Genomic DNA, 23,499 nt, shown 5'->3' on the forward strand with positions numbered 1-23,499 from the left:
CCCGCCAGTTTCAGCAGATGGAGAGGGATGAGCACTGCCTTCGGAGCCAATGCTCTCTGAAGCATCAGCTCTGCAGCCCTGGCTGGCAGGGGTCTGGCAACCCCAGCCCCAGCCCAGCTTAGCCTGGCCATGAGCCTCATCCCACCCTGCGGGTGGTATTTGCTGGCAGTGGTCACTTGCAGGTCGATAAGGGAGTGCCTCTGGAATTGCAGTCCTTGAAGCCATTTAAGTCTGATCATCTGAGATTTGGAGCCCGAATCCGAAGGGTGCTTGGCTGTGTTCTGAGCTCCTGGGGTGGGGCAGGTCTCCAGGGCTGGATTAACACAGAGACACGTGTCCATTGCCTCAGCCTCTGGTCACATGAGAACACTGAGCTTTCAAGTCGTGCTAGGAAAAAGTGTCTCATGGTGTGCTGCTGGGGAATGCCTGCCCTTGACGAAGTGAGTGTGACCCACACAGAGGTGCCCAGAGAGTCTATAAGGGGTCACACTGTGAGCACTTTGTCTGTGTGGTGTGGACACAGAGGAGCACTTGAGGTGACCCAAACCTAGCAGTAACACGAGGAGTGAGGTTACACCCTGGTGTCTGCATAGGCAGAGATGTGTCAAGCCAACAGGGAACAGTGATGGGTCCCGGCCCTGCGAAGGAAGCCATTTCCAGGGCAAGGAGTCTTTGGACCACATGAGAAAGTAAGTAGTAAGGAGGGCTTGTGAAAAAGGGGATCTGTGTGTGTCTGCAAGAGTGGGGGGAAGACCTAGTCTTACAGGTAAAATGACACATGCCAGGGCCCTTGCAGCTTGTCTTACCAGAAGCTGGTCCTGCAGTAGATCACACAACACATCTCAATGCAGAGCCTTCCCCAAGCTCAACTTGCTTAGATCTTTGAAAGAAAAAAAGCATAAAAATCGGTGAAGATGAAATTAAGCACCATAATAATATTTCACAGCAGGTGGGACACATCCCTAATTAAATGAAAATGAGGTCTTTTCTAATGCGACTCTGAAATAATGACAGAACTCCCAATTTCCTTTGGTGAATTCAGTCAAGGTGGTTCTTCTGCCTAAGGGTGTTCTCCCACCAGGAACTCACAATTTATCTGAAATTACTATCTGAGGGGGACTGTGTGATTGCAGGACATAGTTCATCAGAGTGAAGGCAGGAAAAAAGATTGTAAACTGGAAATATAAAGAAGCTCTAGGAAGCCTCTCCATTCCATTCCGCACACAGCATTCATGGGGTTTGGATCGCATGAATGAATCTCTGCCAACATACGATGTATGATCCTGCAATGTCAAACCTTTTTTAATACAGCAGAGTGCCAGGAATCTTTGAACCATAAGCTTCTGTCATGGGATTTGGGCAGCTTGTGCTGAAATCAGGAACATCTGATTAGAAGCAGCCACAGGCGCCCCAGAGTGTCCTGGTGTACAGCAGCAGGTGTGAACCCGGGAGAGGCCAAGGACTCTGGCCTTCCACAAATGTAGGCGTTAAGACCACTTGAGCCTCTTAATCTGCATTCCCCAGAGACAAGATCAGATGAGAAGGAAAGAATGACTTGGGCCTCTGCTGTTATCTAATGATAACAGCACTCACAAGAGGGAGAGGAGATCCAGATCCCATTTGTTCTCTAGCATGTGCTTTGCTCTTGCTTGTGAAATTGGAGCAGGGCTAAGAGAACCCAGGCCTCTTTCCAAGGGGTGCAGTGGTGTTTGGTCAGTAGAGAAGCTTTTTCTCTGGGCCAACAAATACTTCATTTCTCTTTCTGAAGTAGAAGCCCTTCAACATTTTGGCTGGAAGTACCTTCCTGCAGAACATCTTATGCCTGACAGTGAAAGTTGTTATGAGGCAGAGGGGATACAGGTTTTGGTCTCTGTGACATGAAAGGGAATTGTACGTAACTCTCCCACTCCTTGACTAAGAATTCTTGCATAAAGATGCAGGTTTCCATGGACTGAGTATAAGGTGTCCCAGAGCCTCCAGTGGGAAGTTCAGCCTCCTGGTGAGAGGCAATCCTTGCCTTCAGCAAGAGCTGCTGTGGCCTGGGGAGCAGAAGGAGCTAAAGTCCCTGCCATCCCAGCCCACACTGAAGGGAAGCCTTGTCCCCAGCAGAGGTTCCAATCCCTCAGGGTCTGATGTGTAAGGTCACAAGGTACCAGCAGCTCAAGCCAGTTCTGAGCACAGTTGGTGCTGGGCAGACAACATGGGATCAGGCTAAGGGGAAACCCAAAACAAGGTTAGCAGTTTTGGCCGTGTGATTCAGCTCTAAGCCAAGAGTCTCACAGGGCTGTGACTTGGTCCAGCTCCCCCAAGAACCCCAGGGAGAGGCAGGCAGTGAGCCCAACCCTCTTGACTCATGATCTTGCTCCACAGCGCCTGCCTTGAGCTGGCCCCTCTTTCAAGGAATGGGAAAGGAGGAAAACCAATTGAACAACTCACCCCCTTCCTATGGCATTGGTTGTGGAGGCTTTCCAAAAAAGGGTAAAAATAACCTTTCCCACCTCAGGCTGTGTCACATTGAGTGGCAGCACGGGGACAGCGTGTGGCGAGGGTGTAGCACCTGCCATGGCCCAGCAGAGTGGCCACTCCCCACACCTGGCTCAGTAATGATGGCGCACGGCGACAGGGACGGGTGGGATGCCAGCACTGTGAGGCAGTGCCGTGCCTTGCCGGGTCACCACTGCTACAAGAGCCCCGTGGCAGTTTCCATCTCCCTACGGGCACTGACAGCCACCGGGAGGGCTTTGCTGCTGACCACTGGCCCAGGAAAGCCCCGCCCTGCCCTCGCTGTCTGTGAGACTGCAGACCCCTGCTGTGGCGCGGTGCACCAGGCATGGCCAGGTGTCCCACCCAGTCTCAACCCCCTCCCTCCCTCCCTCGGTGTACCAGTTTTGCAGGTTCGTAGTGATGCCCACAGGGCCATGGGATAGGGCGTGCTTCTCTTCAGAGCCTCTCCCCCAAGTACAAGTTTGGGAATGAAATTTCCAAATGTCATTGTCCCATTGCCAAAAATGTAACCCATGTATTTTAACTGCCACACTGTGCCAGCAGACACCTCCAGCATGCTGAGCTTTGACAAGTAGTTGGACACAACCAGCACCTGACCACCAAGGGAACAGGTAGGAACAGTTTCTTGGCTGCATGACAGACACCAGCCCAGTCATGGCATCATAGCCCAGATGCTCACAGTTAAAGAAACAAAACCCACCCAAATCCCCAAAGCAGCTCTCCTGGGTAGAGCTACTAGTCTGCCAGTGAATAGAGTTATTTCTTCTGAGTGCACGGAGAAGAGCGCACCTTGTCTTTGGGGCCATGAAGTGCCTTACTCAACTCTTACGAATAGAGGCCCTTTATTTCCAAATTGCTGGGTATGTTTCCTCTACTGAAGCTCAGCTTTGGCAATGGCCTTCAACTCCCTTGTAGAACAGCTGGCTTGACAAGCGTTTGGAGCAGATTTAAAAATACCGTTGTCAAAGCAGAGCCCGCTGCATCTGTTTGTGCAAACATGCAGTCAGGGTTGGCTTTTTGGCACACCCCGGCACAGCCCTGCCCCAGCAGCCAGCAGGGAGCAAACAAACCCAGCCTTTGCTCAGGCAGATGGTCAGATGCCCAACAGGCTCTGTGTGCCTGGGACAAGCGGGAGCCTGCAAGGAACAGGGCTCTTGAAACCCCATGGGGGAAGTGGAGAAAGGCATCTCCTCCCCATTTTAAAGCTGGGTGTGGGAGAAAATTTATATTCACAGATGAACTCGCCTTGTGCCCCAAGGAACGTCAAGGGCAGAGGCACAATTAGCTCATAGCAGAGCAGGTTCTTGCTGTGGGCTGACAGCCCTCCTGTCAAAGGCTCAAAGGAAAGTGACACTGGGGACTAGCAGGCAAGAAAGCAGGGTGTCCCAGGGGGCAGCAGGCATTACAGAGGGAGGAGAGACATATGTTCATTCTAACAAAAGATCCAGCTCTCCTGCTAATACATACCACTTCTAGCCATGCAGTTAAGCTCCTCTCCTTCCTGCCGGCTTTCGTTTTCTCTAGCTAAATCTGTCTTGCCCCACAATAGGAACGAAAGACTAAGTGAAGGTGAATGCATCAGCATTCACTCTATCTTACATATATTTTTCAGGTAGTTTTGAAATAACATTGGGGAGGAGGAGGAAATGTCTGTGCTGGCAATTGTGTTCCATGCCCCTAAGGCCTGGCTCTAGCTGAAGTTATTGTCCAAGTGCTTCGTGGTTTCCCCACATTTCTTCAACCCCTTGTTTTTTCTCCAAGTTAGAAATTTAGCTGCCCTGGGGGAAAATTCACTGGCAAAGCAGTGAGATGACCTCACTGGAGCCAAAGTACAGATAGTTGAGCAATGAGGGCGAAGAAGGATGAAAAAGTCAGGGCTAGTCTTGTGAGGAACATTCTGAAGCTGAAACAGACCTGTCCCTCCAACAGTGGCCATGTAGCTACAGAAACCACCCAGCCCTGAGACAGAGCCTGGCTCCTTGGGAAGTCAAAGTGGAAAATTTCCTGTACAAAGACCGGATACTTGGGGTGCAGAAGATAAACATCACACTGCAAAATACTCCAGGGAAAAAGCCATGCTCAGGATTTTCCTCTGCATGTCTGTTCCCAGCCCAAGCATGGTGAAGCCTGTGCTGCTGCATGCCAAGCAAGAAGGCCCTTTGCCTACACAGCAGATATGCCAGCCATGATTTTTCTTCTTCCCATTTACGAGCTTTGAGCTGCCTTGTGTGTTCTGACATTTACAATGAGCATCAGCACACCTTTGTCTTGTTCTGTCTGCTGCAGCAGGACTCTCTGGGTACCGGTCACAATCACAGAATCATAGAGTGGTTGGGGTTGGAAGGGACCTCTGGAGACCACCCTGTCCAACCCCTCTGCTACAGCAGAAACAGCTTGAAGAGGATTGCACCAAGGTGAGTTTTGGGCATCTCCAGGGAAGCAGACTCCACAGTCTATCTGGACAGTCTGTTCCAGTGCTCTGTCACCCTCGCAATAGAGAATTTTCCTCTCATATTCAGACGGAACTCCTTGTGTTTCGTGTGTACCCGTTGCTCCACGTTCCTGTCACTGGGATCCACTAGAAAGAATGTGACCTCACTACCTTTACACACCTAGCCCTAAGATATTTGTTGCACTAATATAAGATATGTAAATAATACAATATAAATTTGATGTGGCAGACGAGAGCTGGAGCGGCTCCTGGGCCGGAGCCCAGCCCACCGCGAGTCCCGACATCCCGGTGGAGCCCGGCACTCCCTGGGTCCCGCTCCCCGGGCTGCTTCGCCGGGCATTTCCTTGCCAACAGCGCCCTCTACCGGCCTTTCTCTGCCGGCGGGGGCGGTCGCGCTGGGGAAATTAATTAAATTTATTACCAATCAAATCTGAGCGGGGTAATGAGAAATAAACACAGAACAACTTTCCCTTACTCCTCTTTTCTTCCCGGGCTTAATTTCACTCCCGATTTGTCTACCTTCTCCCCTCCAGCAGCACAGGGAGAAGAGGAATGGGAACTGTGGTCAGTCACCACACTTTTGTCCCTGATGCTTCTTCCTCCTCAGGGAGGGGACCCCTCACACTCTTGCCCTATTCCACCGTGGGGTCCCTCCCAAGGGCGACAGTCCTCCATGAACTTCAACATGCATCCTTCCCTCAGGCTGCGGTTCTTCATGAGCTGCTCCATTGTGGGTCCCAAGTCCTGCCAGCAAACCTGCTCCGGAGGGGCTCCTCTCTCCACTGACTTCCCACAGATGCTGCCAAGAGCCTGCTCCAGCACGGGCTTCTCACGGGGTCACAGCCTCCTTTGGCATTCACCTGCTCCAGCGTGGACTTCTCCACGGGTTGCAGGGGCATACATGCTCCCCTATGGACCTCCCTGGGTTGCAGGGGCACAGCTGCCACCCCATGGTCTGCACTAGGGGCAGCCGGGGAATCTCTGCTCCAGCGCCCGGAGCACCTTCTGCCCCTCCTTCTCCACTGATCTTGGTGTCTGCAAAGTTGTTCCTCTCACATATTCTCGCTCCTCTCTGGCTGCAATGGTGCAGCTTTTCCCCACTTCTTAAATCTATTATCCCGTTGGCACCATAGTGGCAGCTGCTGGGCTTGGCCAGAGGTTCATCCATCCTGGAGCTGGCTGGCATTGGATCTCTCAGGTGTGGGTGAAACTTCCGGAAGCATCTCACAGAACCAACCCCAGAAGCCATCCACTACCAAAACCTTGCCTCACAAACCAATACAACAGTAACCCAGATCTATTTGAAACCAGCACATACCATCAGCCTTCTTTGCTGTCCTAATCCCCTAGAAATGTCACTTACTGGATCCAGCAAATTAAAGCCAGGTATTTGGAGTCTGGCTTGCAGGCACAACGGCTGAAACAAAAAAATCTATTAAGAGGACTACAAAGGTTTTCAGAGTAGTCCCCACAATAAACATGGCTCTGGGAAGCCTGTCCCTTTGACAGCCTGGCTGTGTCCCACTGACTGCTCACTGCAACTACGATGACATTTCAGTTCATGGACACTTCTGAAACACATCTCCCATTAGTCCCCACTTACTGTATGTGGCTCTATGACACGAGCCAGTCTTGGAGGGCATTGAGTGGATTCCTTTCAGCTGAACAGGAAAACTAACTGTAGGAATAGCCATAATGCACTCCACTGGCCATCAGGCCCTCAGTCCAAATGCCTGGGCTGGAATCAGGCGGATGTGAAACCTCTAGTGGGCCAGAGCCCCAGCATCACCCACTGGATGCTCCAGCCTCGCTGCCCTACAGCTGCATTGTGGACTGGCACCGCTCTCAGCCCCATCACCGATCCCACTGCTCTGCTTTACAGTGACTGGGAACTGGGGCACCTGGCTATGTCCATACAGCCAATCCAGGGCAGCAAGGCAGAAGGTGAGGCAGGGACCAATTTTACTGTTGGATGGTCAAAGCTTCATCTACATCGATCCTCTCCAACCAAGGAACAGGCTGTGAAGATGGCAGCTTGCAGTGCTCCCTGATGCAGTTCCCACTCTCCTGAGGAAATCAGTCCTCACAGGCCGAGGAAGAAGATCCCAGCCCTTTCCCAGGGCTGTCAGGAGGCACGGTCTCATGTTGAGACAAATTCTTCAGGCAGAGCAGAGGGAGCTGAGGTTACAGTTCAGCAAACAGTACCGGGCCTGTAAGGAGTGTGAGCATTCCAAAGCACTATGTAATGTTCCTAATAACCCAAAGCACTTAAAAATACACTTTAGTACTTACTGTCAGATTAATTTATTAGCAGGAAGCATGTTTTGCTGTAAGGCAGACAATTAACAGAGAATTTCTGTAATTCTCAGTCAGGAGGCCAAATTATTACTGACAGTTAATACTTGCAATTAAAATGATTGTTCTGAAATGAATGAAAGAGTCTCAAAATGCATATGGAAATTTCATACAGTGTATAAAATATATAACTTTTACATTTCTTGAGTAAATACTTTGCATTTTTTACGTAAGAAACAAACATCTTACAGCTGATTTGCAAAATAAGCACTGCAGGAGATGTCCAGTATTCTGTGGCTCTCCCTGGTAAGCAGACAAGCAGAGCAGCACCTACAGAGTCCCTAGGTTGAGAGAGGAACCCTATTTGCATTTCTCCTGTTGGCCAAGATTAAGTCCCTACTTCATAATTCCAGTAAAAATTAAAGTAGGATTATAGTGACAATCAGAGCCTACAGAAATTTTTGAGCCTCTGGAAGAATTTGTAGAGTATAGAAAGACAGAAATAAAAAGTAATTAAAATAAAGGTAGAATCCTAACTCCTCCTGAAGCAGAGATTACCAGCAGCATTCACTGCAGTGTAGTTATTTGATGTATGTGATATTTGACATAATTTACTTCTCTGTGTACCCAGGCCACCTATGATGCTTAAGATGCTTTTTATGACTATTCAATTTTAGCTGTTCCTATAAAGACACAGATTTTATTGATTTTGATACCACCAAACTGATCACTATAAAACTTGAAGAGGCCTTAAATCTGGCCCTGTTTTTTTTCCTTGCTTCTACTTCAAGTAGATGAGCATTGCCAATGGATTATGGAAATGAGAAGGTTTCAGTGGGCGGACTGCAGCAGACTTTTTATTCTAATTTGGACAGTGTACACTATCCAGTCACAGCCCTGCTACCCAGTTCCAAGCTTCTCCAAAACCTAAAAGAAACAAAAAGAATCTACAGATGCATCTCAAGACATAATTCCCCTTGCAGGACTTTAAGAAGGGCAGCAAAGACAAGATGCATGAAAGAACTGGGAAAAGGCTGTTTATATATCCTACCGGAAAGAGCAGAAAAAGATTTCAGGTATTTGCACTGGAGAGCTCAGCAGGAGTGAACACAAAGTCTTGGGACATCTGCTAAAACAAATAGTTTGGGGTCAGATTCAAAGCAGGAAATGGATGGGAATCAAAAGATTCTGGGTACAACTCTTTGTTCTGGTTACGCATTACTTGCCCTTTTAAACTAGCAACACCAGACTGCAGTATCAGTGGCTGTTTCAGTGTCACCCTTGTAGTGATGCCATCCAAGACATGGGCACCTGAAAAAAATCTGGGCTATTCCACTGGTACAGATCATCCTATCTAAGAAACAACAGGATACTCGTGATTTATTAGCCTGTCAGTGAAGATTAACAAAACCTCAACACTAGCAATCTTCAGAGGTATGTAGGTGTCAGTGAGATGCATACAGCCAAAAGCTTTTATGCCTGCCTCCAGAAGCTGAGAAAAAGCAAAGCTAATTTTTGTCTTCATTAATTCAGATGGACTGCACGTGAGGAAGCACAGAGAGCAGCAAGGCAAATACCACAAAACAGAACAGCTCTGCTGCTATGGTAGGAAGAGTGTATGAGAGACAAGATTGGTACCCAAATCATTCAGCTAGCAATGACTGCTATCCCAATGGTGTTGTGCCCATTATACTGAGAAGCAGACTGAGGAGCAAAAGCCACTTTCAAGAAAAGAGATAGTTGCTGGTGTTTATTTACCTATCATTTCCTAGAAGATTCCCTTGACAATTGTATTTGAAGACCTATGGCTCATTTCTGCCATTTGCTAGCCCAGAACTTATAAATCCATTCCCGCAATCCATAGCCCAAGCAAATAAGACACCATTTTATTATTACTCTGACCTACCACCGATGAACTTTCAGTATATTTTTTTAATGTGTTAAAAATGATCAGCCACCCAGTTACTTTCACAGAAAATACAAGCAGCATTTTTTCGCCAGGAGCTTCTAAATTAAAAAGACCTTCAGGTAACGCTGTAAAACATTAAAGACATCATAAATAAACTTATTCTAAAATTCACTTTCCAAACAATAAATAAAACTCTTCCCTATTCGAAAGTGCAAACAGGCTGCATTTTAAAAAGGACGAAGCAAGACTGCAGGAAGGGCTTAATTATTCAGTAATGACCAAGACACAGTTTCTTGCTTTGGTGCTGCTGGTCATCCAGCGATTTTGTTTTCTGGACCCCATCTAAAGGAAAAAACATGCATGGAGCATTAATACAACAGCAAGCACAGCCTAATACTCAACATGGACAGGCATACTGGAATAACACTGGGGGTGGGGAACGGGGTGGAGATTGTCTTCTTCCCCTTACAGAGGAACATGCAATAATCATAGCTAGGAGGAACACACCAAGGAAAGAGAGGAATTTAAACCAGTTCAGAATTGAAGATGGAAGCACACCACATTAAAGAAAACTATGTTAGAGAAATGGGCCCTGTTAAAAGTTGTCAAACAAAGTACCCCAGGATTAATCTTTCTCCACCTGGGTCTCAAAACCATTAAAAGAGAGAGGGACAACCAAGCCATAACATTTTGCAGTGATCACTAATGCTATAAACACTGCTTTGAGCCCTTCCTTCTCCCGCTTTCCCCAGACCATAAGTAAGTAGCTAACAAAAAGGCTTCTCCACTAATGTATCTCAGTACATGTTAGGAATGTGCTTGGAGTACGTGGCTATTCGTGCGCCACAAAAACTACCTTCAGTCATTTATATGCTCCTAGCACAGTACTCAATGCATCTTTACACTGCATCTTCCTGCCTGAAGCACAGAAATTATATAGCTGCCCTTTTCCGTGTGGATGAATAACATTTTAAGGACTGGTAGCTGACAGTAGACACCTATGGTGGGTCACTTTTCTAGAACAAAAAGGCTTCAAAGTAAGACTTATCTAAACTCTGTTTTGAAAAGATGACATCTCCCTTGCTACAAGGGTGTGTGTCAACAAAGATTTTGTGACCTTTATATTATACATGTGCATATACATACACAAATATAAAAGCAGCGAAATGTTCTGCAGAACACAGATAAATTACTTGAAGGAGTCCAGTCCAATTTCTCTTGAAAAATAAGGGTACTGTTTTTAGAACACTATCTAAAAAGTCTTTCTAGAACAAAATTTAAAACATGATCAAGTAGTCTGAAATGATCTATGCACCAAAGAGCATGTTGCTGATCTTCACAATGGCATTGCTAGATTTTGTAATGTGTGTCAATGCCAAACATTTTGTTACAAGTTAGTTCATCTGTTACAGATGAAGGTAGTTATTACCTATTACAGTTACCTCATCTATTCAGAAACCTCAGAAAACTTTTCATAGCAAAATTTAACTCACTGAAATCAAGACCAATTAATTAAGACTAAACAATCCCAGAAGGAATCAGGTTGGTTTAAAATGTGATCGCACTTACTGATTTCAGTCATAAAATGAATTAATGAAAAAATACTTACTTTCCCTGGCTGTAGGGTCATGGAATTCAAGTGCATTAGTGTGCAATGGACTTAGTTGCCACTGGTAAAAGAAGAAGAAAATGTTTACTTTTTCCAGAAGACTGAATAAGGAGCAAAGTGAGACAGGAAAAGTACCTACAGGTATTCACTGAGAGGCATGACATGGAGTGAACACACTTGCTTTGAGGACAAATAACTACTATAGGCACACAGACACCAGCTTCCTCGAGAAGGGGAACAGTGCTGCAGTTTGTCATGGAGACCGCCCTGACTGCAGATGCACTTGGCCACATTCAAAACCCACTGCAGCTCTTTTGGGAGCTGCTGGAAGGGCCAACGAAGTCACACAGTGACCTCCCAAATCAGCTGCCATGCTGTGACAGGGGAGGTTTGGAGACAACTTCACCATATGAAGAGACCACCTCCAACAACAGCGAGTTAGAGGGAAATCCTCCATGTGGACAGAGAAAACAGAGGTGTTTGGCCCCAACCTCTGGCACGTGGCACAGCACTGCTCCCCAGAATTATGACAGAGCAACCTCTCAATTCCACTCACCTGACTAAGCAGCACAGCACTCATCTATGTTGGCTGCAGATGACTGCTCACTCTACTCTCCCAACAATGCTGCCCCCCGTTTTTAGAATACAGTACATTTAGACACTTACTGTAAATTTGCTTACACCTTCAAGTTCACCAAATTTCATATAGGATATGTCTGCTTTCTTTTTTCCAGCATCAACATCTCCTGCATAGATCTGCTTGATACCAGCTCCTTTAATTAAAGGGACACATTCGTCACATGGACACTTTGTTACAAATATCATGCTTCTCTCATCTGGCTTTATTTCTCGACACCTACAAGCAGTCAGAAAACAGAATTTCAGAGTTTGTATCTTGGTACTTTTGAATTGTAACAAAATTGATACCTCAAAAAGCAAGCCAAGAAGTGTTATTTACTCTCAGAAGCAACTTATTCCTAATCAACTGCACAAGAACACAATGGAATCTGGTTTGGTTTCACTATCTGTGAACAACACCCATCCCATGTCTCCACACCTATTATTGTTGGAAGCTTCATCAACTGCCACACTTCCTCATTTTGGATTATAGCACGGTCTAGCAAGAAGCAGAGCCAGTGGCTTGTATTTGAAGGATAAGTGAAGGAGCCAATATCCTTTAAAACCCAAGTTCATAAAAGAAATCTGAAGAAACCCCAGGAGCTGGCTGTGTCCATACACATCCAACTTCTACATCACAGGCATAAAGAAAACTCTGACTGCAATCCATGATTCATCACAGTGAAATCACACATTGCCCTAGTTTGGGCTGGAATACAGTTAATTTTGTCTCAGCAGCTGGTGCAGTGCTGCTGTCTTTTAGATTTAGTATGAGAATAATGTTGAAAACAGACTGATGTTTTAGTTGTTGCTAAGTAATGCTTACTCTGAGCCAAGTGCTTTGATTCATATTCTGGCACTGAGGAGCTGCACAAGAAGCAGGAAGGGTGACCCAAACTGGCCCAAAAGATATTCCATGCTAGAGAGTGTCACTCTCAGTATATTAACTGGGGGAGTCACCTAGAAGGGACATTGATCAGAGTTTGGGGATGGGGTATCAGTGGCTGGTGAACAATTGTGATGTGCATAACTTGTTTTTACCTTGGGTTTTATCTTTATTATCATCTACTATTATTAATAAATTTAGTTTCAATTATTAAACTGTTCCTGTCTCAACATACAAGTTTTACTTTTGATTCTTCTCCCCACTCCACTGGGGCAGGGGGATGAGCGAGAGGCTGCCTGATGTGCACCTTCCCCACTGGGCTTAAACCACAGCATGCATTTGTCATGGAATTGTTTCCAAACCATCTCATTCTTCTCTGTGGTAAAACCAAACCTATTACCTGAACGTCAGGGCGTTCTGCTCCGCATGGATAATGTATCTGAACTTTCTGATTTCCCGATCTTTTTGCTTATCATCCATGTGTGGAAAATCAGCATATTCAGATCCAACAGGAAAGGCATTGTAACCACAGCCTACAAAATACATTGCTCCTGTTCCATCACAGCCTCTCTGCAACAGTAAACAAAGCATCAAATTTGGAGGTATTTTAACTGAGTTCTAAGTCAAAGTGCTGTGCAATGTATACTTTTGTATAATCAGACAGCTCAGCTCTTGCCAACTGCTCCATGTCTGTAGGAAGCTTTTCCACTGAGCCCTGAAGGAGCTGCACAGGTCAAGTGTAACACCTCAGTTGCCTGCACCAAGCTTTTGAGGCTTTCCTTTTGGCCAGTAATCCTGACAGCAGGGACAAGAACTCTGAAGGATTTAGTCCTTAACAATGTACATGATTAAATACAGCTGGAGTTCATCCCTGATGTGCCAGAGATGGTGTTTTGCCTGTCTTTTAACAGACCCAGTGACCAGTGGGCTGGTAAGAGGCACTGGTGATTGAAATAAGGAAAAGAAACAAAACAGCAATAAGCAGCTGATGACTGAAGTGTTAAAAACAAATTAAGAGTATGCTGCAGCTGCATGAAGAGTGACGCTTCCTGGGATTGGTAACATCCATAAGCAGAGATACAAAGAACAAAAACTTCGTTTGGATGGGAAAAAGCACTGTAACAATATTCACCGAAAAATACCACTTTGATCCAAAAAAGAATGTGCTAAAGCCCATACAGCATTTCAACTGCAACAAATATCCTCAGGAGACTGTCAGGCTGTAATTGCACTGAGACCTCTCCTAAAAAGAGCTGCAAAGAGGGGCCATGCAAGGCACATGCTGCCTGATCAGCAGCTGTGGCAAAACCTCGTAGCCAGGATACCTGGAATAACTGACAATGGCTGGGGAAGCAGGCGCACTGAAAATCCAGGTAGAGACACTGTCGTAGTTACTAAAATCATTTATACTTCCCCTTCATCTTAAAGCATACCAATGAACCAGTCATTAACTTAGTTACTAAAGCTGTGTGTGTGCATGAAAACCAGAAGTGTATAAACTTTAAGGACAATAACAAGCTCAAAGCCAGTGTATGAATTGTGAGTGCAAGAAAAAGTAACTTTTTCAATACTTACTGATTTTTCCTCTGCCCAAATAATAGCTCCAACTCCCGTTTTATGATCCTCTAAAATACATAACATTTTAGGAGTAAATAACAAATAAAACACTTTTGAGTTACCTATACATTAACATATGACATCCTAGAGTAAGGAATAACATTTATTGTTATTTTGTGAATGGGAGGAAAGAAATGCAGAAAGATTAAAAGCTTGGAAATCATATGAGTTTACTTTAAAAGCTAGGTGTGCTCTTACTGCAAGGCAGTCATTCTAAGATTTTGCTGTGTACATTTGTTCACAAATGCAATGAAGTAACCATCACACAGATAAGAATATGTGTGCCAAGAATATGTGTGGACAGGTTCACTAATGTGAGACAGCAAACTGATAGAAACCTTCTTGTTGTTTATTAATTTAATGACTTAATTTCTGCCATTCTTTAAGTTCATGGTTCTGTGGCCTGAAGTCCTACCAAAGTTAGTTCTATCTTATACCCAATTCAGAGATGAAATATTAACAATTGGATTTTGGGGGTGTACTCTATCACCACCACAGGAAAACTGGTACAGAGCTTTCATTATATGACTTGGATAGGTTTTATGGCACTTGAAAATCTTCCCCAGTGGCTACTGTGGAGAATCTTGACCAGTTAAAACTGAGCATATCAAGGAGAAAAACATTTCAGGCTTACATTGATTAATACTGCAGAACACACTGTTTCCACGAATCATTTCTATCGTCCTTAGTATCACTACCATACGCAATCTCTCAAAGAGGGTCTTTCCTGCCAAAGATGCATTTTATCAAAGCTGTCTTAATTTACATTCTGCATATTCATTAGTCACTGATGAAGAGAAGATGATAGGATTGATTAAACCAGCATAGAAAACATCCTATGTTCTTGCTCCCTTTATATCCACCTATATAATAGTCTAAAGCACTTAAATATGTGTGTGAGCTGCTATTTATTTTAATTTCATTACAGTACAATAAAAGTTGACTCAAAACCCAGACTTGAGTCCAAGCTGAATACTTCAGATAAACCTGAACTTTGCTGCCCCCAGAGTGAGTACTCAAGTTTGGTCATTCCATCTTGTTCTGTATAACAGCAGCTGCACAAAAAACTCATAACTGGCTACATGAAACTTCTGAATTACATCTAAAAAATGTGATCTCTGCAATTTTTTGGAGACAAGATTTGCTGAGGCTTACCTGACTTAATAGGTTGAGTTTGGATGGGTGTGTTGGGGAACTAGTTTTAGTTTAAGCATTATATATGTACTATTTGTTTGTTTACAATGGTTTAAAAAAAGCAACTATCAGATCTAGAGTAAAAAAAGCCATTTTTATGGAGTACCATCAAGTCAAAAGTTTTTACACTCTGTTCTCTGGAAGAAGTTATCACTTCCCTACATTGATACCCAGAGAGAATAAAGCAGCTAAGAGAAGTCATCTCTATCAAGAGAGAGTCAATAACCATCTTTCTACCTCAGAAGCCTGGACATAAAACTCTAGCATCTGTGCAAAGAAAACCCCCACCAGACATGTAAGCACTTCCACTAATAACATTAGGACTAAGAGACTTAATATAACTCTACTTAATGTCCTACTGAAGGATATTATTTCACTGTTTTTTTTCTGAAGTGTACATAATCTGCTTGAAATACTGACATTTATTTGATAACAGAAGCATCTTGTGAGACCTCAGTAAAAAGAGCCTCAGAGCAGCTTGAAGAATATAAATGTCATTCTGTTCTATTTTCAGGTGGGTGCTGGGCACGTCTTCCTCATGGAAAACTTTCACACACAATACTGAGTGCCCCTGTGGAGTCTTTACTATTACTGCTGCCCTTGTTTCACACATGTAGGAATGGAATTGAGAATTCCTTGCTCGAGGAAGTATTTGGAAGAATAAGACTGAAATGAGGACCTTGCTCTACTGCCGGGAGCCCCGGTAACACTCACCTGTGCGATAGGCGAGCAGCCTGGCCTGGATCATACAGTGCCTTGCCACCTCCTGGGGCAAACACTGATCCTCTGCTTCCTTTGCTCCTTGGGATCCACTCCTGTAAAAGCCAAAGCAGCCAAAGACAGGGACACTGGCCGCCACTGACGCCAAGACCAAGACAAGATCTTTCATATTCTGCCTAAGGTTGCTGAAGTACGGGTTTTCACAGAGGTTCTCCAGTCCTATTGTCATCAGTATTTGCTTGTGCATTTCCTCACTCGAAATCAGAAATAAACTTTCATACTCTTTTATTCTCTCTTGCCTACATGCGGTATAAAAGTCAGTGTTACAGTCAGGCTGTGATTTTGCTATTTTTTGAATGAAATCAAACTTGGTGGAAGTTTCTTCAATGAACTGCACCATTTGGTACACCAAAGGCTGAAGCAGCACACACACACGAGCACGACTGTTGGACTTCAGTCTTTCCACGGCTTTGGCATCCAGCTTTGCATCCTCAGTGCTCATTGGGTTGGATACCTCGTTCTGCAAGCTGATTTCAGGATCTGCAGGCCAGTAAGAAATCCTGTTCACCCCGGCTGGAAGAGAAGAAATGCAGCAGAAGGAACCATGCAAGTGTAGTGGAACATGAAGATTATTTGCAACACGCTATTGCCTAACCCTGGTTTTACTTCTTTAGGGCCCCAAGTGCTGCCTAATGGGCGTCTAGACAAGAAAAATGCTGGTAGATACTAGTATTTAGGGTTATCCAACTTGATAATCGGACTACAGGTAAAAATTTGAGTTACCCATGTTCTCAGATCTTTGTGACTGCCTAATTTTGCATCTTAAATCCAACAGATAAATTAGCAACACACAAAAAGAAGTTAGCACTGATAGACATCGCTGCTGAGATTAAAAAACAATATCTGCAGAAGGGCTGTACCAGCAGATCCCATTTCTGGAAGTGAATGATCTGGTTTGTCTTCATCTCTCATGGGAAAAGGAAACCCTTAAGTACTCCCTCTGATTTCTGCATAAAAACTCACTCTTCCCTGGTGTCAATGACAAGCAATGGGAAAGCAAGGAAAAATACATCCATCTAAGCCTAGTCAACAGGCTTAGGGCTGCTCTGGCAGAGTGCAGAAGGACCATCAGAACCTCAGCAGTGCATCCCAGCTGAGTAACAATGGTTGCACATTACAGAGAAACAGGGCAGCAAACCCCAGTTTCTTGACCATCAGCTCCAGGAAATGTACATTCACCACTATGGAAAACATCAGTGCAGGCTACCCAAATCAGGGACTGGCATTCACAAGTGGGACAGTCCAAAGAGAAAACAGGCTTTCTGTTTTCAATCACAAGTGTAACATTTACTCCTGCTCTACTACAGTCATTGCTTACCATTTACAATCATTTTTAAGCAAGCTGAACATGGTTTTCTGGAAAAATAAAGATCACAGTTTTTAAGTCTTGATCCATGTTTAATGAGTGCAATCTGGCCAGCATGCAAGTCTGTACTGGAGCAATGAAGACCAATAATCTTCATATTTTTCACCACAACTAGACCACTCCTCTTCACCTACAGAAAAAGGCATTATTGTTATTATTTTACTTTTTTTCAACATTGAGCCCATAAAGATGTTACAGCTCTTCCTTGGATGACAGTAACCAACCAGCAGCAAAGCATAGAGCTCTTCACTACAAACGAATCATTAAACGATCTGCACTTTCTTAAGCATTTTTGTTGTTGTTGTTTTGTTTTCACATGTGCCTGTTAATATCAGGGTGCCGTGTCTCTGTCAAACTCCAAAGACGGACTTGTCACAAATTCCTGATTTTTCTGGTCATTGCTTTGCCCATAACGATGTCCAGAAGCAGCATAGAAAAATCTGTCAGTAATGGCTGAAACCTTCTCTAAATCAGCCAGCATATGGAAATGCTTGTGAATTTAATTTCTGTCTAAAGCTTGACCATCCTGAGAGCCAACAGCTTCTCTAGCTTTATTTCTGTCTCTTCATTTACGTAATGAGTCCTGGTTCTAAAGAATCTTCCATGGAAGAAGTCTGCATACCACAGATGAGAGCTATTACATCTGGATTCCCATGTACTGTGGGAAAACTGGATACAAGCTAGTTTGATGAGGCTGGTGAAACAGATCTCATGATGCAATTCAGCTGCTACTGAACACTGTTGCCTCAGACCTGTAAATTGTACAACTGCTTTGTGGTTACAGAAATGAGACTTTACTAAAGCCCTACATACAAGCCAAATGCCATTTCTAACTGAATTACTAAATCTCAAACTGCTTTTGAAGGCTGTAGGTGCTGCTCATCTATCCCTTTCAGATCTAGCCTGGGACATACCCAGCACTGAAAATGAGGCCTAATTGTCTCTCAGATTATTTTCCTATCTTTCCTTGCCCTGGCTGATACACATGCTATGGATCTTAGCACATGGGTGTGCTCTGCACAATGCAGTTAGCATTTAAAGACACTGGTAACAACTCTGGTCACAAAAGGAAACATCCTGTTCCAGGTCAGTCTGAAAATGTCTCTTGACTTTGAAGAGTAACTGGCTACTGTTTAGAAGACTCACTCTCAAGGGCAGTTTCTTTTCCTTGTAACTAAAGTAGTTACCTACAAGTTTTTGATCAGCAAACATTTCAAATACTTGTGTACACCTCCACTGTATAAAGGAACTCATCTACAGTCATGAGCATTGTAACTCTAAAAGTCTCTCCACACCAACAACTGCCTTGACTTTACACACAGGATATACACCACACCTCCTTTGTCATGCTCTTTAAAACACCTAACGTTTTTCAGTGCTTGCTTCACCTCTTGGGGTGTATACCTTGCCTTCCAAAGTTTTTCAGAAATAGTATGCTATTTAGCCATTTTGCTATTTTTCTCCCACCACTGGATTTTTTTCTACTTCTAAGAAATATTTGAAAAAAGTTTATTACATTTGGTTGACTTTGTTTTTTTCACCTGGACTGTGTCCCATCCAAAAAGCAATTGGGTTAAATTCACTGAAGGAGCTCTTCAGAAAGACCAATTAACAATAAGCACAGACATTTTACCTGGGACTTTTTCTGCTGCTCAGCCGAGGGAAAGAGCTCCATCCAGAGGCTTAATAAAGTAAAAAGGTTGACCTTAGAAAGTCTTGGCATTTGACCTGTTATGAAGAAGAAGAAAATAAAGAAATATTTATTAGAGAATATTTATAAAGAAACTCCATATTGCTGGACATTATTTCTCAAGTCTTCTACACCACAGCTGCTACAGAAGCTGGTTCATCAATCCCTTGTGCTCTTTCAGCTGCTACATCAACACTATCCTTCTCAGGGCAGTCATTCCCACCTCAGGATGCTCACACACCTAGTTGCAGAGATCTGATTTCTGCAACAAGAGGAACTGGTGAAACTTTCACTGAAATTCAGTGAGTTAATTTGACTCAGAGGTGTAGGGCAGAAATCACAGACCAGATCATGAGATCCCATACAACTCAATGTGCTCAAATGATTCCCAGACGCTTACAGAAATCTGAGACAGCTTCTAATTCAGCTGCAGGCTCACCACAGAAGAGGGCAAAAATATCCAAGCACACATATCATGATCCTACATAGATGCCCACAGCAAGAGTGGATGAGCCATTGTGAAACCTTCCAGCTCCATCAGTTCTGCAGATCCTGCTTCTGGATTCTTACAGTCTGCTTAGATTTTGGCTAGGCTTTTACAAAAATTTAAACCTTTTGCTCAGGCTGTCACTTCTGACAAAATACCCAAATGCAAAAATCCCTTCTTGGAGCACCACCTTGTGCTGTGCTTCTATTCAAAATCTGGAAGTTGTCCTGTGAGGGCCAGCACTCAGCAATTCTGAGTGTCCCACAAAAGGAAAAAGGAGGAAGTACTGCGCTGCTCAGTAAAGCTTGCACGGTTCCAGATGTAAAGCTGTCTTGCCTCACACTTGGCAAGAAGTTAATTAAGTCTTTGAAATATCTCCAGTCTCCATTTCAGGGGTGCTTACAGAGAGCTGTAATGAACACATACTCCTCTGCAGGTCTCACACATGCTGTATGACTATAGCATTATTTTTATCTTTTCCCACAAATGTTACAGTTTTTGCAAAGGAGGAAATGGCAGTGGCAAGAATGGAACAGAATAGAGAAAAACATTCTTTTTAAGTAGTTCCAGCAGCTTGGAAGGGATATAATCAGACACTAAGATTACGTGGCCGGGGGAGAGGGTTAGTTTAATGGCATGTCTGTGAACCCAAACAATGAGGACAACAGATAAACATATGCAATCCATGACTGAAACACCGTTTGCAGACGGTATTTTAGCAGCTTTTTTCACACATAAGTGTGGTTTGGGAAAGCAAATATATGTCTGTCAGCAGCACTATCCGATGCCACATTGTCCATTGTTCCTTAGGGTGCCCAGCTCTGCTACCCCACTTGGCACAAGCACAGCAAGGGGCACCTGGTTAGCACAGTCAGATACATGTGCTAAAAATGTACATGGCAAGCAGCACACAGCAAGATTTGCTCTCACTTGTACTAAAAGCAAGCTGTAAAAGTAAGTCTAGAAGCCACATCTAAGAAGCAGAATCTGTTTTGTTAAATGGACATTTGAGTTCATTCTCATTACAGCCCCTGTTAACTCCTGTCATAGCACACACAAGTACAGTTCCCAAGTGGTAAGTTAAAACAAACAGTGCAATTTATACCAATGCACACACACACACCTTTGTGTTTTCTAAAATGGACAACGATTTGGTACACAGAGTGGACTTAAAACTGCCTGCACCACAAAAAAGTTTTAATTACTCTTTGTTTTCTTGCACCTAACCGGGATGTGACCTGTCAAACACATGGGAAACAAACCGAAGAACATCCTGGCATGAATTTATAATGAGAAGTAGGAAAATATTATGAAGAAGGAAAGACCTTTAGTTACAGTTATCATATCTATGTCTGTGCACCTTCACTCACGTAGGTGGCTAAACACTCCCTTAAGTTCAACAGGGTGAAGAGAAGGCTGATTTAAAGTGGACTGGAAAAAAGGCAGAAGACGTCTTACAGAATTAAAAGCAGCTACAGAAGACTGGGGAAGTAAAGGAATCAGGCTCTGCTACTGAGAGCAAGGCCACATAAAAAAAAGGAGTGCCCTTTCCAGATGCATCAGGCCCACTTCACACAAAGGTATGATTTTATTCCTCCTGCTTGGAGGATCTTGCTTTAGTGAGGTGAGGCATGCTCCAGGGAAAGTGTGCTGTGAAAGCTGGTGCCAACAACCCTGCTGCACCTGGAAGCAAACAGGAGCAGGGCACAGCCTACCCACACATGGCTCAGATCCAGGATTATGTCCTGGTATAATGCAGGAGTTCCGAGTCCAAAGTCTGAAAGGCTTCCAACAAGGGCTTGACACCAAGGAGGAAGCTAACAGCAACATCATCCTGCTGCCTGGAAAAAGGAAACTACACCCCATCTTCAGAATTAAGCAATTCAAACCAGGATGAAACGAAACTCATACACCCACCCCGGAGACCTGGCTGCCCTGCCATGGTGCTCAGTCTGAGAACCACATACATATCACATCTGTATGCACACACCACTCCCTTGGCACTGCAGCAGTGGGATCTGTGGAATCCATCAGCACCTGTTTTCTGCTGGGCACCCCCAGCCCTGTGAGAAAGTTGCTCTCTACCAAACCCATACCATGGGCCTGCTGTGGGTCAGTAAGAACACCCCTCAGAAGGCAAGAGTTTTCCTGCACATTGCATTGTATGCACATTAAATATATCTGGTATAGGGCTGGAGAAAGAAATCACTGTAATGGGGTGGAAGGGGGGAACAAAGTTCAAGCTTATGTTATCAAAAGGCCCTCATGGAGAAGGGCACTGTCAAGCAGGGGAGGATGGAGAATATATATATATATATATATTTCTTTTAAAATTTATTTTATGTATAGATATATGCTTAAAGACACTATACAGAAGCATAGATATACTCTATGTATATATACACACGCTGTATACATAGCATAAAGTGTGCATATATATATATATAAAGTATCTACTCACACTTATTTACTAGAGATACACTACATATATTTGTATTTTAATATGAAAGTATAGGTACACATAAGTACATATATACTTCATATATACACACACTTACATATACGCATATGTATACACATATGTATGTCTATGTCTATGTATGTGTATGTGTATGTGTATGTGTATGTGTATGTGTATGTGTATGTGTACACTCTATTGCACTGTGAGGGGCAGGAGCACTCTCTGAAGCATCACCGGCGGAGGGGGAAGGCGCGGGCTCTACGAACAGCCCCGGGAAGAGGCGGAAAGAGTCCCCTGAGAAGAGGACAAACCGGGCGGCCCCTGGCAGGACCCGGCGGGTGAGGCGAGACCCGCGAGGGGCCGGCCAGCGCACACGCCCCTCACACCCGCCCGGCCCGGCCCGGCCCGCCGCCAGCGCCGCGGTTCCCTCACGGCGGGGCAGGCCCCGGCCCGCCCCCCCTCTCAGCCCCGCAGCCCGGCTCACCGGCCATGCTGTCCGTCTGCGTGCTCGCCGCTTTCACCCGCGGCCCCGCCGCAGCCGCCTCCTCCGCGCCGTGCATGGGTGCCGGTGCCCGGGGACCCCGCCGCCGGCCCCGCCCCGCCCCCACCGCCACCCCGCCCCGAGCCGGGGCCGGTCGCACGGCAAACGCCGCTGACGGGCGGGCGCCTCGGCCAATGGGAGGCGCGAAGGGCGCGGGGGGCGGGGCTCGGCGGGGCGGGGCGGGGCGGTGGCTCCCGGGGGGATCCGCGCTCTGTAGCGGGAAGTTCACGGGGAACGCGGGGTCACGGGGTGAGGGCGTTGGAGGCGACGCGCCGGTCAACCGGTCAACTCCTGGCTCTGCACAGGACCAGCCCCGAGAGTCACACCATGCGCCTGAGAGCACTGTCCAAACGCTTCTTGAACTCTGTCAGGCTCCAGTGCCCAACCACCGCTGGGTGAAGAACCTTTTCCTGATATCCAACCTAAACCTCCCCTGACAGACACAGCTTCAGGCCACTCCCTCGGGTCCTGTCACTGGGCACCGCAGAGAAGAAATCGGTGCCTGCCCCTCCTTTTCCCCTCAGGTCGAAGATGCAATGAGGTCTCCCCTCAGCCTCCTTCAGGCTGAACCGACCAAGGCACCTCAGCCGCTCCTCACACGGCTTCCCCTCAAGGCCCGTCACTACACTCGTAGCTCTCTTTTGGACACTCTCTAATAGAATCGCAGAAGACTGAGAATATTGTGAGTTGGAAGACATCCACCAGGATCATCAAGTCCAACTCTTACTTGAATGGGATCCCAGAAAGGCGTTTTCTGCAACAGGCGGCTCAGCCGCAAGGGTGCAGGTGGAGCAAAGACCACAGCCTCTGCTACTGTGCTTTACTTTTTGGTGTTCTGAGGGATTTGGGGGTTGTGCTCTGATAGGTTATTCAGCTTTCACCAGAGATGTCTACAGGGACCGACCTTCATTAATAAGCTCTGCAGGGCATCATGGTCTGTATAAACCAAGGCATCTGCTTGTGACCTTTGGGCTTTTTGACCAGAGCCTCTGGGGTGGAGTGTTTAAGGTCCCTGCCACTTTTTCTAAATATCAGGATATGTAAAAGCTTCTCTGTGGATACATTTTTGGAGATACATCCATAAACTGC

General features: G+C 45.3%; 1 protein-coding gene across 2 annotated transcripts; it reads right to left on the reverse strand.

The window, feature by feature from the left end:
- Nucleotides 1-239: 239 nt before the first annotated feature.
- Nucleotides 240-22,440, reverse strand: CDADC1 (cytidine and dCMP deaminase domain containing 1). 2 transcript variants are annotated; one of them, XM_066176149.1, is made up of 10 exons: nt 22,354-22,440; nt 18,865-18,959; nt 17,184-17,361; nt 15,800-16,378; nt 13,850-13,899; nt 12,675-12,844; nt 11,437-11,626; nt 10,771-10,831; nt 807-880; nt 240-313 (listed from the first exon to the last, which is right to left on the reverse strand). In XM_066176149.1, the coding sequence occupies exons 1-9, from the start codon at nt 22,427-22,429 to the stop codon at nt 843-845; spliced, it is 1,437 nt and encodes a 478-aa protein (XP_066032246.1). In that variant the 5' UTR covers nt 22,430-22,440; the 3' UTR covers nt 240-313; nt 807-842. The 2 variants fall into 2 exon arrangements, with proteins under 2 accessions (XP_066032246.1, XP_066032244.1); XM_066176147.1 differs by lacking the exons at nt 240-313; nt 807-880 and adding an exon at nt 8,092-9,503.
- Nucleotides 22,441-23,499: the final 1,059 nt, after the last annotated feature.

Source organism: Chamaea fasciata, unplaced genomic scaffold (assembly GCF_029207755.1).
Source record: "Chamaea fasciata isolate MVZ Bird 193981 ecotype frontalis unplaced genomic scaffold, bChaFas1.0.hap1 SCAF_2, whole genome shotgun sequence".
NCBI classification, from domain to species: Eukaryota; Metazoa; Chordata; class Aves; order Passeriformes; family Sylviidae; genus Chamaea; species Chamaea fasciata.